The 16,917-nt window shown below is 35.3% G+C and overlaps 1 protein-coding gene across 1 annotated transcript; it reads left to right on the top strand.

The window, feature by feature from the left end:
* Nucleotides 1-12,831: 12,831 nt before the first annotated feature.
* LOC145092045 (uncharacterized) lies at nucleotides 12,832-14,835 on the top strand. The gene is made up of 4 exons (XM_079029924.1): nucleotides 12,832-13,518; nucleotides 13,609-14,040; nucleotides 14,120-14,390; nucleotides 14,460-14,835. Exons 1-4 carry the CDS (start codon nucleotides 13,021-13,023, stop codon nucleotides 14,609-14,611), a joined length of 1,353 nt encoding a protein of 450 aa, XP_078886050.1. The 5' UTR covers nucleotides 12,832-13,020; the 3' UTR covers nucleotides 14,612-14,835.
* Nucleotides 14,836-16,917: the final 2,082 nt, after the last annotated feature.

Here is a 16,917-nt window from a genome sequence, read left to right as displayed (position 1 = left end):
TTTTTTAGTACAAGTTTGCATTTTGTTTCTTTGTAATTTTGCATTGTTCTTTTTTGTGAGTTTATTGTTGTTCTCTATGCTTTTTCTTTTTGGAGTTCGGGTTAACCCGAACAAAATTTTGTAGTATGTTACTAACTTACTATGACAAACCCAAAAATTTTGTTGTTCTCTATACATTATTGCCCATTTTTTCTAAATCAAATTTAATAAACTCAATCCCGCAACCTCTTTACTAAAAGAAATTTATGAATATATAAATTTGAGAATTTGTTATATATTAATTTAATGATTTTAGTTTTTAATATAATAAAAAAAAGAAAAATTATATATTTTTCTATCTTTTGTTCATAACGATCTACTCACGAAATAATAAGTGTATTAATTTTCTCTCTTAACATTTTGATATTTGTGTTGATCTAATGAATAACAAAATACGAAGAAATAAAAATAAAAAGATATTTGATTTTATCTAAAACAAATTATTTAATTAATTTAAATATGAGAAATCTGCAAAAAAAAAAAGTCATTACATTTTGACTCTATTAACTAGGGTTGTAAACGAACCGAACGTTCAACGAATTGTTCATGAACCGTTTCGATGGGAAGTTCGTTTATATTCATTTATTTAATAAATGAACGGATATGAACACAAGTTTTCGTTCGTTTAGTTAAACGAATGAACATAAACAAAGGCTTCGTTCGTTCAATTATGTTCACGAACGGTCGTTTACATTCGTTTATGTCCATTCATTTAAGTTCCTTTTATGTTCATATATGTTCAGTTGTGTTTGATTACATTATGATATTATATGTTTGTTTATGTTCAATTATGTTTGTTTATCTTCGTTCATTTGTTTATGTTCGTTTAACATGTTCATTAACATAAACGAACGAACATTAACAATGTAATTTAATAAACAAAAGAACATGATGAGTAAAACTCGTTCGTTTATCTGTTCGTGTTTGTTCGTTTGTTGGCTAACTTAAATAAACAAACATGAAGTCATCGTTCGTATTCTTTCGGTTCGTTTATAACCCTATTATTGACAAAAAAAAAACACATTTTTTTTGCAGTTTAACCATTGAAACCAGTAAACACTTGTACTCGGTTAGTGCCAATTTTAAGGGATAAAAAAAATGAATGACTTTTTCGTTAATAAAGTTAAAGTTTAAAGACTTTTTTAGAGATTTTCTTTTTTGTATATATACTAAAGTTATTTGAAGAAAACTTATATTTATTTATTAAAAATACATAAAATAAAAATACATCTACGTCCCTTTCACTAAAAAAAAGCTCATAATTTTTTTATTAATACACAATAATGATAATTTATATATCATTTGTAGGATTTTTTGTGATTCTTTTTAATAAATATAATCACTACAATCATAAAGATATCATCTAAATATAATTTCTAAATAGAGTTCCATTATATATATGGCATAAAAGTTATATTAATTTATTTAACATGTGTTTTTATAACTATTGTAGCTCTTATATTATAGTTATTGTCATAAAGCCCTCATATTTAAACAAAATGTGTGGTTATATCCTAATTCCAAATTTTTGTTCATTAATGCCTCACATTTAGGTAAGTTTTGTCATATAGGGTTTTTTATCGAGAAAGAATTGTAGGCGGACGATGGTGATGATGGAGGGTTGGAGATAATGTTAATAGGTGTTATCAGTGTTTTGTGGTGAAAATGATGTTGTTGGTGGCAAAGGGTGGTAGTGGTGACAGAGTGTGGTAGTAGTAATGTGTAAATACGAGGACTTTTATGGCAATATGTAACCGGCTAAAAATGTGCAAAACCTGATAAAATGTTAAAATATAAAAGTGTGACAAATATGAGGCATTAATGAATATTAAAACTGACTTTTGTTGATTTGTCGTAAGAAGTGCGTTTCTAGGTCACATAATTTGTACAATGAAGCTCTATTTAGGAATAGGAGCCTCTGATAAACCTTTATTTTCTAAAGTGTCGTTTGATTGTGAAAAAATCTTTGGTAAGTTATAGTTTTAATGTAAATGTTTTACATGTAAGACCTACAAATTCAACAATGAAGTAACATTTGGTCTAGAAATACACTCCTTGCGACAAATCAACAAAATCCTCTTAAGTTATAATATAAGATATGGATGATATTTTTATGATTGTAATAATGATAGTATTTATTAAAGTGAATCACAAAAAATTCAAAAAATGATATATAAATTATCATTATTGTGTTTTTTAATATAAAAAATTACATTTATTTTGAGTTTTGTAATAATTCAAATAAATCTAGTATATAAAAAATCTCCAAAAAAGTCATTAAATTTTAATATTGTTAACGAAAAGGTCATCAACAATTTTTTTTTTTTTTTTGCAATTTAACTCTTAAATAGCAAATATTAATTTGCAAGCAATTCCGGTTTCAATGGTTAAATTGAAAAAAAAAATTAATAACAATAAAAATAAAAATAAGGATGACTTTTTTGTCAATAACGTTAAAATATAAAGATTTTTTTTTCGTAAATTTCCGTTTAAATATTTATCATAATTCTTTTTGGTTTATTAGTTATAATTTAAATTACATGAAAAAAAAATATGTGCTCCAGTAATAGTGCCAACATTATAATTACCTTGAGTTGCACACTACTGTTTATACTAGTATAATTAATTAATAAAACTGTTTTATTTATGTATAAATGTGTAAAACGTTTTTTTAATCATAAAGGCATGATACTGATGTTTATACTTGCGTTCATGTTATCGACTTCAGAAATAAAAAGCTGTTTTTTGTTGGTTTTATCCATATATGATTTTTTTCCGTTTATGTTCAAAATTTATCTTTTTTTTTTTTTAGTTTTTCCCTTATTACTTATAGTAATGAGAAATTGAGTAATCTAACTATTATTTCGGGTATTTTTTAAAAATATAATCTATTTTTTTTTTAATTTTTTTGCAAAATAACCACATAGTTCGGAATGGGTCGTTTCGGAACCTATTTTGGATTATTTTTCGGGTGGTCCAGTCCATTTCATTGGATCCGAAATGCCTACTGCGCATCAACGTATATATTCCAGATCTGGATTTTGAATATCAAATCTATAATATAATTTGAGGTGGCGATTTCATTCCAGAAAGGCGCATTCTGATTACGACGTTCCGATACGCAACTTCGATATCCGAAATGGAAGACGAACACTACGACCCCGTTATTTTATGGGTACGTTCTCTGTTTTCTCTTTATATAGTTTCCTTGTTTGTTTAAGGTGTCTATTTTTTTTACTATTACTATTCCGGAATTCGTAGAACACCTCTGGAATGAACTGAAAACGTTATGGAGTTTAAATTAAAGATGTCATTGTTGTAGGACTAATTGAAAATTGGTTTAGATGTTTAGGTATTGTTGATTTACATCGAAATGTCGTGTTCCGGATCTTAATGGTTCATTTCGAAAGCCACCAGAACACGAGGAACTGGTCCGGAATACGATGAACTCGTCTGGAACATGAGAAACAATTCTAGAACTACTCCGGAACTGGTCTGGAATATTGGTCATTTCCATTTTAGAATGAAGTGATAACACCTTTTTTATTTATGCAGCACGACATGGTTTTTGATGCATCAATTACACTCTCGTGTAAACCCAAAATCGGCGGGCAAATTCTTGTGGCATTCAGAGACACACCCGAATGTGAGACTATGTTTCGGAATACATGTTTTGGGAGGTGGTTAGACATTCCTAATGTAAATGGGGATCATTTTCTACATTACGTCTTTTGCCACAAAAGGTGTCACTGACCCCCGAAGCCAAGTAGAGGAAATGATTTTAGAGATTAGGGGTTACGAGCTGTCTTTCGGGAAGAAATAATTTTGTCTCAACACCAGCTTTCGGTTTGGTGACTATTTTCCTGCTTCTGCATTCGATGCCGCCTTCCGTTCCCATGCCTTTCCTATGGTCCCGACTAATGTCTCGGTCAAATTCAACCATGTTATGAAGGTGTTTAAACATGCACTTAATGAGTTATCGAACGAGGATGCCGTCCGTGTATGTCTTCTATACCTATTAGGGAAGGGTTTTAATGGGCGGTTGGCTACACAACCTGTTACAGAAGAGTATTTCGCTTTGCTATCCAACGTTGATGAATTCAACAGGTAGAATTTCGTCTATTTTATAATTATAATTACTTATCGTTACTAATATTTTTTAGATATTTAATTGTTAACTAATTTTTTATGTGGCAGATATCCATGTAGGAGGATAATTTGGGATCAAGTGTACAAATAGCTATTTAGTGTATTCAATATGGTTAATAAGCTTATACATCCAGTCGAACCGAAAGAGAACCAACCTCAAAAATTGACCTACACCCTACAAGGGTTTTTATACGCTTTTAAGGTAAGTATATGATGAAAAAATTATTATTTATTTTTGTTTGCTAACATTCTAACTATTTTTATTTATTTATTTGCTAACATTCAGATATGAATTCTTGAGACTTTTCCGGCGAGCAGTTTGTTTGGTACCCGACAACAAAATGCGATCTCTCGAATTGTTGCATGGTCAAAACCGAGGCTTTTACAAAAGACTCACTGCAACCAATTTTTACAAATCGATGACGTATGGTTACTATATTATTTAAATATTTGTTTATTTATAGTTTATGTTTATTTAAAATTTTATAATTTTGTTAGCAAGATAATAGACCCGTATAAAAGTTAGAGCCAATAGAAGATGAGATGTGTGTTGAATGGTGGATAGTTAGCTCGGAGTGGATTGATTACCTTGATTTTTCTAACACTGAAGTTCACAAGGCACCTTCCCTAACACCATCACCCAAAAACTCCTCTACCCATGAGCCTCGAGAAAAGAAAGCATAGATCATGATCCATCTCACCCGCCACCACCACCGCCGCCGACCACTGACCCATCAACTGACAAGGACCGAATTATTAGTGGCTTGCAAAAAAGGTCCGTCAATTGAAAAATAAGTTTTATGAATGTCGCGAGCAGTTGCGGTCTCAGGATGAGCGTTTAGCAGAGCATGACGCTACTTTACCCATGGTTCTAAAACTTATCAATAAGATTCCCAGACACGATGTTGGTACCTCGAAGGGGATGGAGGTACATTTTTAATTATTTCATCGTTTATGATCGTTATGTTTTTGCATCATTTACAAGTATACATAATTGAACTGTACATGGATACTACAATGACAATGACTTATGGGAGCATGATTATGTCTTAAGCACCCCCGAACAACCGCTAAATGACGGCCCTGAACAAATGTCGAATGATGGCCCTGAGCAGCCGTCTTCAGTTATTCAATCATCGGATGTAAAAGAGATTCCCCGGGATGAATACAAAACATCGTCGTGAGCACTTCTTAGGTGTTCTAAGCGCCAAAAAGTTATGTCCATATGGTATAAGTCGACATGGATACAAATGAAGAGGAAAGGTGTTACATGACAACAACCAGGACAATCTTTTAGAACCTACCGTACATAGTGTATATAAAGAACGGGATGGTTCATTATTGTTTGGTCACAATTATTTGACCGGTTTTGCTACGTTTGAGTTTTGGGCACGGTTATATGCGGATAGTCATGAAGGACGGTTGTCATGTGATGTAAGTAATATAGTTATTTTCTCATTACACACTACGCTTATAATAACAATACTTACTTTACTGCAAAAAAAAAATAATTGGCAGCACATCATGATGTGGATCTCATTTTTGCTAGAGCGTAGAAAGGATGATGCTCGGCGTATTAAAGCCCAAAAACACAAATATGGGCCCAACCCTAGGGTTTATTTCAACCCGATCAAACAATAATTGGCCTATCCCTAGGGTTTATTTCAACCCGATCATACAATAATGGGCCTAGCCCTGGGATTTATTTCAATCCGATCACACAAACATATAAGAGTCACATAATGGATAGCATTCTACATAACAAAATAATGGGTCGACGTTGGTGCCTTCGACCCACAGGTACAGTGAGAAGACTCACATCTGACAGAAGATAACTATATCACAGACTCAAGCTGCTGCTAAGATGGCTCCTTACAATAATCATAACCTAATAATAACCCTAATTAATAATAATGGCCAAAACATAATTTATCCTACTAAGGGAAAAAGACAATTTTTCCCCTTCACACATGGCCCAACCAACCAAATCCCAAAACTTCCTAGTAACCCAAAGCCCAAATGGCCCAAAAGACTTCCTGAGTGTACGCCCAGTGTACACCTTGTTACGTCCAAGTATAGCTCGACCTCAGAAGACTTACGGGATCGCAACCTGATACGCCCAATGTACCCTGGGTTACACCCAACATACTCAACAGGCTTAAAAAACTCTATTAACGTCTTAATACCTTAAGACTTTGCGTCTAAACTTCAGATCAAAAACTAATAAACGTCTGGAATCATAAAGTTGCAAACTTTATGTCTTTGCATGGCTACTAGGAGTCCAAAGTCCAAATCTAAGTCTTATTGATGACCAAAAGGCTTAATAGATCCATCATGCATGATTGGGAAGGACTAAGATCCCTTTTGTTATGAACCACCATGCTCTAAAATGAAAGGAAACTCTCCTTATTAGGCCTAGAGTTGCTCAAACTCTCAAGATGAAAGGCTATGGGACCATTAAAGAACAAATCTTACGATATAGATAGATCTAAAGAAATAAGCATCAAGGTTGGAGCTTTATACATCTAGAAGATGTACAAGGATGAGTAATTATTGGATCCAAAGGCTGGAGGGAAACACCACAACTCCACGAGTCTTCCTTCACCACCAAGAACACCAAAATGACACTCTAAGGCTTCAAAACGCACACACACACATACACTTAAGGTTTCAAAATGGAGGCTAAGAGAGATGTAGGCTAGAGGTAGGAAAGGGTTAGAGTCCATAATGTTTTTTAAATAAGGTCTAAACCCTAAAAATTAGGTTTTCCCCCTGCAACATCACGCCCGACGTACCTATGCGTACGCCCAACGTAAGAAAGGGACTCGTGATCCTCATTTAAACGCCTACGCCCAACGTACCTATCTCGTACGCCCAGTGTAGGGACCAAATTTACAAACTTTTAAAGAATTGAACCACAATCGAAAATACCTAGAACATTGGTGTTACAAATCTTCCCCACTTGAGTTGGACTTTGTACTTGAAGTCCGCCGCTACAAACAGGTCTAGGTAGTGCTGCCTCATCTCATCCTCATGCTCCCACGTCCATTCTGAGCCTTTACGGTGCTGGCATTGCACCTTCGCTAGGTTCACCAATTTGTTGCGCAGAGCCTTGGTTTTCCTATCAAGAATCGCAATCGATCATATTTTAGGCACTCATCGATCTGAATATCATCCAAAGGGATCACCGCCGAATCATCGGCTACACACTTTTTAAACTGAGAGACATGGAAAGGGTTGTAGATTTGATCGAGCTTATCAGGAAAATCCTACCGGTATGCAACCTTGCTCACCCAGGTGGTAATCCTGAAAGGACCAATAAATCCGGGGCCTAGCTTGCCCCGCTTCCGAAATCGGATGACACATTTCCAAGGTGACACCTTCAGAAGAACCAAGTCCCCTACCTGAAACTCGATGCCCGAACGATTCCGGTATGTATAACTCTTTTGTCGACTTTGCGCGACTCGCAACTTGTCATACACTTGCTTAATCAACTCAGTGGCCTTGAGCACCACTTCATTAATCCCCATGACCTAATGTCCGATCTCACCCTAGCAAACAGAGGTCTTGTAGCCTCCCATACAACATCTCTAAATGTGGTCGGTCAATACTAGCATGATAAATGTTGTTGTAAGAGAACTCGACTAGTGGAAGATAAGTACCCCACCTCCCTCCAAAATCTAACACACACGCCTCGAGCATATCTTCGAGTGTATGAATTGTCTGCTCGCTCTATCCATCAGTTTGGGGGTGGTATGTTGTATTGAAGTGTAGCTAAGTAACTAAATCCTCATGAAACTTCCTCCAAAACCTGGAGGTGAAACGAACATCTCGGTCTTAAACTACTAAAACTGGCACCTTGTGCCTAACCACCACCTCCTGAATGTAAATGTCGGCCAATTTCTTAGCAAATATACTCTCGGCAGTAGGTATGAAGTGTGCGCTCTTGGTAAATCTATCAACAATGACCCATATGGAATCAACTCCCTACACCGTTCTTGGCAACCTCATGATAAAATCCATGGTGATCTCTTCCCACTTCCACATGGGAATGGGTGATGGCTGCATCTTGTCGTGGGGTCTATGATGTTCAGCCTTGACCTTCCTACAAGCCAGACACCACTCTACAAACCATGTTATCTCCATTTTCATATAGGGCCACCAGTAACTCAACTTTAGATCCCGATACATCTTCGTGGCCCATAGATGGATTGAAAACTTTGACTTATGAGCCTCTTCTAGAAATATCTGCCTCATCCTGCCAGTAGTCGGAACCCAAACTCTACCACACCGAGTCAACAATCGCCGACTGTCTCTGACAAATAAAGGAAGCTGCCTCCTGATCCGCTCTACTTTCCAATTCTCCTTTTTCAATCCCTCCACCCGAGCCTTCTTGATCATATCGAACAGAGTCGAAATAATAACCATCCTCAGACATACATCCCTAAAAGGTGTACTCACTACCTTGTGGCTCAAGGCATCGGCCACCACATTGGCCTTCCCAGGTCGGAACAAGTTCTCACAATCATAATCCTTTACCACATCCAACCATCTCTGTTGCCGCATATTCAAATTCGGATGATCCATCAGGTACCTCAAACTCTTGTGGTTAGTGTAGATAGTACATCTAACCCCATACGGATAATGTCTCTAAATCTTGAGGGCAAAAACCATACCCCTAACTCCAAATCATGTGTAGGGTAATTCGCCTGATAAGGCTTCAGCTGCCTCGAAGCGTAAGCAATCACATGACCCCTCTACATAAGACTAGCTCCCAACCCAGATATAGAGGCATCATAATAAAACACAAAGTCATCCATACCCTCAAGAAGTGCGAGAATCGGGAGCTTGCATAATCTGTATCTCAGAGTTACAAAAGCCAAATGCTAATCAGGCACCCACCAAAAAATAACATTCTTCTTCGTCAAGCGGGTTAATGACACTACAATCTTGGAGAAATCCTAGATAAATCTCCGATAGTGAGAAGACCCACCTCGTAAGCAGGCAAGTAAACCTCGTACCCCTCGAACGGTCAAATCCCCACCTCCTCTTTGTTCATGTGGTAGGTCATCCTAAATTGATTGTACATTGGAGGCAAAGAGTGAAGCACCATGTCGATCGCCAAGTCTTCCCCAAAGTCAACATTTAACTTGCGAAGGCGGTTGACATACCTTTGCATCTTTTGCAAGTGCACGGTAAGAGATTCTCCATGACCCATCTTATCTGAAATCATGTTAATGAAAATCTCATAACGCTCTTGTCTCGCGTTTTGGTGGTATCTCTCCAATAAGTCTTGATGCATCTCGTACGGGTACATGTCCTCGTAGGACTTTTGGAATTCGGAGTTCATGGTGGCTATCATGATGCAATGTACCTTCGTTGCATCTCGCTCATGAGTTTCAAAAACGGTAATTTCAGCCGGAGTAGCGATTTCAGGGTTGATCTTCTCGAGCTTCTCATCGAGGACATACTCCTTATCCTCATTGCGAGCAATAGTGCGAATGTATCTTATCCATTCGCTAAAGTTCGTTCCATCGAAGGTGACCTTTTGACAAAGGCTCATCAACGTGAAAGAACTAGCAGCAGCGTTGTTTGCGTTCGACATCTACAAATAGAAAGGACAAAGATAGATTAGAATATGAATCCCTAATTATCACCCAATAAGAAAAATTAGGGCTAGGATCCAACAACAACATTTACATATTAGAAAAGGGATGCCGTAATCTAACATGCAAATAAATTGAAGGTAAGTGAATGACGATTCACTAATTCTCCACCATAAAACCTAACTATTAGTCCTAAATGTATTGAGAATTCCTAGGATCGGATGAGATTCATTGAGACTATTCAATGGCATGTTTAAATCTCGATATGCCCCTCTAGTTTGTGACTGGGATACCGAGGATCACAAAGCGGGTGTGAATTACCATGCAAATTCACATGGTGCCTTCATTGTAACGATCACCTATTCGATGTGCCGGTAAACCACACACGCTCCATCGAACTATGATAAACAATGAATCACCCGTTGCCACCTTTGCTTAGAACCAATTAGTGTGCCGGTAAACCACACACGCTCCACTAACTTCTTATCAAGGGTGCAAAGTGTAATTTCATGGGATTGCATCAATTCACTTTTCTTAAAGTAACTAAGATTGGGAAATTTTAAAATATGTGTAGTTACTTTGTATTACTTATTATACTTTTAATGAGAGGATGAGGTTGCCCTATCCTACCCGTTCGGCAAACGACCATCCACCGATCAAGCAAGCGGTGGGTGTGAGTGTACACCCATTAAGCGTCATTTTATAGGCCGCAACCTTATACCCACCTTATAGATCGGCTTCGTGAATGAGGCCTACTAACGGTAAGACTAGCATTTTAGTTATATATATATATATATATATATATATATATATATATATATATATATATATATTATTCTTGTAATATTATATTAGTATAGGGTTGTATTTTAAACCTCTAAAATCTAGGGTTTGAAATTTAAATTGTCTAAATTAAAACTTTTAATCACAAAATATAAATTTCAAAACTCGAGGACAAGTTTTAAACATTTAAAACATGAAGGATCAAATAACAAATAATTTCAATTAACAATTAATTTCCTAATTATCTATATTTGATTTATTTAAGATTTCTTTCAAGATAATTACCAAAATAATCAAAATAATTAATTAATTATCATATAAGGAAATTAAATATTTTATTAGTTGATAAATATCTTTAATTAGATCAAGATTATAGTCATATATATCAAAAAATCGGATTAGGGTTGATCTAATATGATTAAGGTAAGTTTCCATAAGATAATCATGAAGAAATCCCGAATCTGGCCATTCCTAACGCTTGGACTCGCCGAGTGCACCAAGGGACTCGCCGAGTCAGGCCAACTCGCCGAGTCCACTATGGGACTCGCCGAGTCCATGACTCAGAAACACAAAATTCGAATTTTGCAGTTTAGTTTCACACAATTAAGCAACAAGTTAATGAAAACCAAGCTAGGCTCTGATACCACTGATGGGTTTTAGCCATAAGAACTTTCCTATGTGCGCATGCAAAACCCTAATGCTTGGATCTAGGCTTTCTAATTAAACATGCTTTGAATCCAAGACTTCTAATGACTATTTAGGTGTAATAACAATATTGAAACAGATCTAGAACCATACCTTTGAATTCCTTGTTGATCTTGTTGTCTTGGAGCTTCTAGAGTCACAATTGTCACTCCTCTAATGGCTTACAAACACCAAATAGCAAGGAGGATGATTTGGGAGAGAAGAGAGGGGAGGAAATCGGCCAGGGTTTCTATACTTTAGTTGAAGTACCGATTTCCTTATGCCATAGGGTCTATTTATACTTGTAGACTCCTTGAGGGCTACAACCTAAACCCTAATTGGATAATCTTCTCTTAAAGCTATCCAAATCCATTCCTTAGATAACCCCTTGGACGATTTGAAGCAATCCTTAGCTTCTAGAATCCGTCCAATACATATCTATATGGATTTACAGTCTAAAGTTTACCTATCAAACAATTGACAGTTTATACCCTCTTATTTAATTAATCTCTTTAAGCCACCAAATTAATTCCAATTAATTCTATGACTTATATTAATCAAATAACAATATTATTATTCTTTATATTATTCTCATAATATATTAATAATATTTACTCTCTCTTAATAAATCATCCTATCAAGTTGCTATGGTGAAGGCAACCCAAAAGGACCATGCACAACCGGATCAAATACTTGCCTAATATAGTTGCAGCCTTAGACACTATTCCAACAATTATTCATCTTTTATATGATCGTTTTAATAAATAAGTCCCTCAAAAAAAAACTTTTTTATAGCTCCTTAATTTTTTTTATCGTATCCTACAATAATTTATAGGACTGTTCACTATTTGGATAAAACCGATTTGTCCAATTGGACAATTTGGATCGGACTATTTGGTTCGGATATTCGGATTTTTGGATTGATTTTTAGCAAAACCGAATTATTATTTTGGATTTCGGATTGGTTTTGGTTTATAAAATAAGAACCGAATAATCCAAAAAACCAAATAATATTTATTTATTTATTTATATTATATCTTTAATCTTTTATAAATTTATTAAGTTCTATTGTTAATAGCTAGATTAGAAAACTTCATCCAACATAATACATTAATGTATATTTCTTATCAAAATATTTGTTGTCGAAATACTAAACTACACAATATTTTTCTTAGTAGTTTTTTTATAAATTTTAATTCACAACTAAACTTTTTTAATATATTTTATAAAATTGGCTAATATTCAAGTTATATAATATTTAAAATGTTTTGCCTCTTGAAAACTGAATGATAAAACCAATCCAACCAAATTGTAATTTGATTGGATCAGATCGGATTTGAATTTAGTTTGTATTATTCGGATCTATGTTTTGAAAATCAAAATTAATTTGGATTCACTTGATTAGATCGGATCGAACCGATCCATCCAAACGAACATACCTAATAATTCTTCCGTATTATTATTATTATTATTATTATTATGTATAATGGTTTATTCATTTGGTTAAGCTTTAAACCTTTTGCCACTTAATCACTAAATATTTAAGAACAAAGTTGGAAGATTCGTCCGAAAAAAAGTTAAGTAGAGCAAGAAAAACCTAGAGATTGAAGCAAAGACGATAGCGATGCCATTTCTCCTCTTTAAAGGCACCCTAAAATTCAAACTGCGTTCAAATTAAATGGTTTCCATTCCAATCCTCTTCTAAAATCTACAGATTTCGCATGAACTCCGACAATTACGTAACACTTTCTTGTGCCAAATGTCAGATCACTCACCAGCGCAAATAGAACAGGAATCGAAAGAAGAAACCCCCCCAATCAAAACCCCTCTTCTTCCCCTCATTCCGGACCAAACCCAAAACCTAAATGAAGAAGATGAAGAACATAAAGAGGACGACGAAGAAGAAGAAACCCGTCTTGATAAAAGCCTTCAAAGGTTGAAATTGATTTTAATTTTGTTGGGTTTCGATCAAACTACTGTTTTGAGATTTGGGATTTCTTGGGTAACGTTTTTGGTAATTGGGGTTGCGGTTCCTGTAATTGTGCTGTGGCTGACCACCAACTGTGTGAATTGTGATCTCTACCAAATCAAAGGCTTTGAGCTTATCATCGTTGCTTCACATGCTTGTTTGGCAGCTGTTTCTCTGCTTTGTCTTTCCCATAATTTGAGGAAATATGGTCTTCGAAAGTTTCTGTTCGTCGATCAGTATAGTGGCCATGTCGAAAGATTCTCAAAGGAGTATATCCAGAAAATTTCTGTAAGTAAATACCCAATTCGAATCCATCTATATCATTAGAGTAAATCTACAACTATATAAATCGGGCTTTGTTTGTCTTGTTTATCACAGGAATCTATACGATTGCTAATACTATGGGCTCTGCCATGTCTAATTTTAAAAATAGCCCGTGAAGTGATTCGTATTACATACATGCACAATGAATCATGGTGGAAGTCTTTAGGGATCCTTGTAGCTTTGACTTGGTCATGGGCATATGTAAACTTCATCTATTTATCAGCATGTCTCGTGTTCCATTTAGTCTGTAATTTACAAATCATCCAGTTTGATGATTATGGAAGACTCTTGGAAACAGAAACCGATGTTCTTGTATTCATAGAGGAACATGCTCGTTTACGCCATGATCTCTCAAAAATAAGCCATAGGTTCCGAATCTTTCTCATACTCATGTTCACCGTTGTCACATCAAGCCAATTTGCAATGCTGTTTCAAATCACCGAGTTCAGTAACAAAGTAACCTTTATAAACAGCGGTGATTTTGCAGTAAGTCGGATACCAAAAAACCCTAAACCATAAACCCAGATCCAGAACCAGTTGATGATTTATCAAGTGGTTGTTGCAGGTGTCATCAATTGCGCAAGTTGTGGGGTTGATTTTGTGTTTGAATGCTGCTGCGAAGATTTCTCATAGAGCTCAAGGGATTGCAGCATTAGCAAGTAGATGGCATGCATTGGCTTCATGTGGTCCAGATGATGCGTCGCATATGAGAGTTTCTAATCAAGCGATGAGTGTGTCTTCTGAAAGTGATTTGGAGGCAATGAGTTATATACCCCTTCCTACGAATACGCAATTGGCTTCTTATCTGTCTTCCTACCATAGGAGACAAGCTTTCGGTAAGCTGATAATAAAACCCTAAACCCTAAACTGTATTGGAATTTGGTCTAATTTGAGTTCTGTTGTAGTGATGTATTTGCAGAATAATCCGGGAGGGATTACTTTGTATGGATGGACGGTGGATAGGAGTCTGATAAACACCATCTTCTTTATTGAGTTGTCTCTGGTTCTATTTGTTTTGGGAAGGACTACGGTTTTCACAAGTGAGACCTTGCCATGATTATTATGGGTTCTATTTGATGATACCCAGAGAACATAGAATGAAGGAAAATGTATTATCATATATTGGTTTTGGGTCTGCTATTTATAACTGTCGTTACAGTTATAGTTGCATTCTAACTTCCAAGAGAGAAGGACTAAAGTCTATTGTTTTTCTCTAGAAGAAGGGCTCATTCCTGTAAAGTGGGTAGAGTTGTGTAAATAAGAAATTTTAAGTTTTTAGCTTCTTGTGGTAATCTCAACATAAAAGTTATGGCAATCATATGGAAGTAATCAGAATATACTAGATAATCATACCAAGTATTTGAGTCCCACTGTCACATCTCAATTATGTGCAACATTTATTGATAAAATTTAATGTACAATAATACAAAGCTTAGAATTACGTATAAGAATTATATTCTTTTAGAAACAATACCAACATTAACAACAAACATATAATAATAGCAACAAAATGAAAATGAAATGAAATGAAATGAACCCTTCCGAAATTTAAATAGAAAGGGAAAATGACTTAAAAAGGTTATAAAGTTTCAAGAATGTACAAAAAATATCATTATTCTTTTTTTAGTGTAAAAAATACCATTTAACCGGGTATTGTAAGTTACCCGGTTAAATGATCACCAGCCATCACACAACTGTTCATGGTAATAAAGTCCCCACCATCACAATAGATCAAACAGATACACCATTTATGAGATCAAATACACACACATACACCATTTCTGAGATCAAATACACACACATACATCATTTCTGAGATGAAGAAAACGAGACAATTTAGACCCAAACAATACCTAAGTAATTTGTTTTCTTCTTGACAACCATTATGTGTTCAGTTATCCCCAAATGGGAAGTATGCTTCCTACACACCTGAGCAGGTTGAAGCCCTTCAAATGATCTATCTTGACTGCCTAAAATCGAATTCTATTCGTCATTAACAACTCATTCATTAATACCCTTTTATCTCCAACATTGAACCCAATCGGGAATGCAGCAGTCGCACCTGGTGTATAAAATGGATCGAAGACACTAATTTGGTGTACATCCTAGCCAAAAATGCAGAAAAGGAGAAAGAGAAGATGGTGGTGTGGAAAAACCATAAACTGTGATGGTGATATGTTGCCGCCACTGTGAAGGTTTTCAGAACCCACTTGCGATGGTGGTTTGCTAGAAATCTAGCCGGAGAAGGAGATCGTTGAGCCGGAGAAGAAGATCGTCCTTCTCGGAGAAGGGCAACGACTGTCGTCGTCTTTTTCGCTGTGGAGATGGTTTCCAATGAAGCAACACATAATTTGGTAGTTGAAGGTGTAAATGTTCATTAAATAACCCAAGTACTGAGGTAACCGATTACCTCAGGTTACCACAAGCCTTTATGTGTACTTCCTTGATGTTTTGTACAAAAATTTCAATTAATGGTATTTTTTACACTAAAAAAAAATATTGATCTTTTTGAAATTTTGTTACCTTTTTAAGTCATTTTCCCAAATAGAAATTCACAAAACTGTTTACAATACACAGATTAAATAAGTTGTTACATACATGATACATGGTTGGTTTCTAACAGCGAAATTTCCCCATTAAATAAAAGTAAAACGATGTCAATTTTCTGTTAGCCAAACAAACCAGCTGTCCATAATTTGGGTTGTTGAAGTTCCTTCCTACGTTGCTCTTCAACAACAAATCTTCCCTTCCATTATTATCAAATATAATATTCAAAAAACAACCGACACTTGTCCTGTGCATGATGAGGCGGAAAAGTTGGCGTAAAATCTTTGGACTTGGGAAGGGCAACCTCTTGAAAGAAACCATGGTTAAGAGCCGCTTCAGCTGTTATCCGCTGCATTGTTCCCTGAATCATATATTCATGTTGAGTAAATTACAGATATGATACTTGTCTTATAGTGAAAATAGCAACTTTGATCCAAGTTTTTTTCTTTACAACAATCATCGTTGTAATTTCATTTTCTTGTAAGTTTGGTATCTCTAGCCAACTTTGTTAACAATCAACCGCTAAGCTAAGTGCATGTAAAAATACATTTTTACCCCTGTCTTCTCATTTTATTATGATTTTTTAAATTTCTTATTATTTATTATATATTATTACTTTATTTTATTTGATGAAAACCTTATATCTCCCCATGTGTGTGATAGTGTGTGTGCGCGCGAGAGAGTCGATTATAAATTTGGTCCATATGGTATATTGTTATCTCAAGTTAGGTCCATAGGCAAAATAGTCATTTAAAAGAAAAGTTAACACTTCAATGGTTAGATTTAACGACAGAGAGACCAAACTTGCAAGATAAT

Source organism: Lactuca serriola, chromosome 3 (genome assembly GCF_051521515.1).
Source record: "Lactuca serriola cultivar US96UC23 chromosome 3, Lser_US96UC23_V15, whole genome shotgun sequence".
Lineage (NCBI taxonomy): Eukaryota > Viridiplantae > Streptophyta > Magnoliopsida > Asterales > Asteraceae > Lactuca > Lactuca serriola.
Note: the sequence above shows the minus strand (reverse complement) of the source record. Positions and strands in the feature narration are given on the sequence as shown.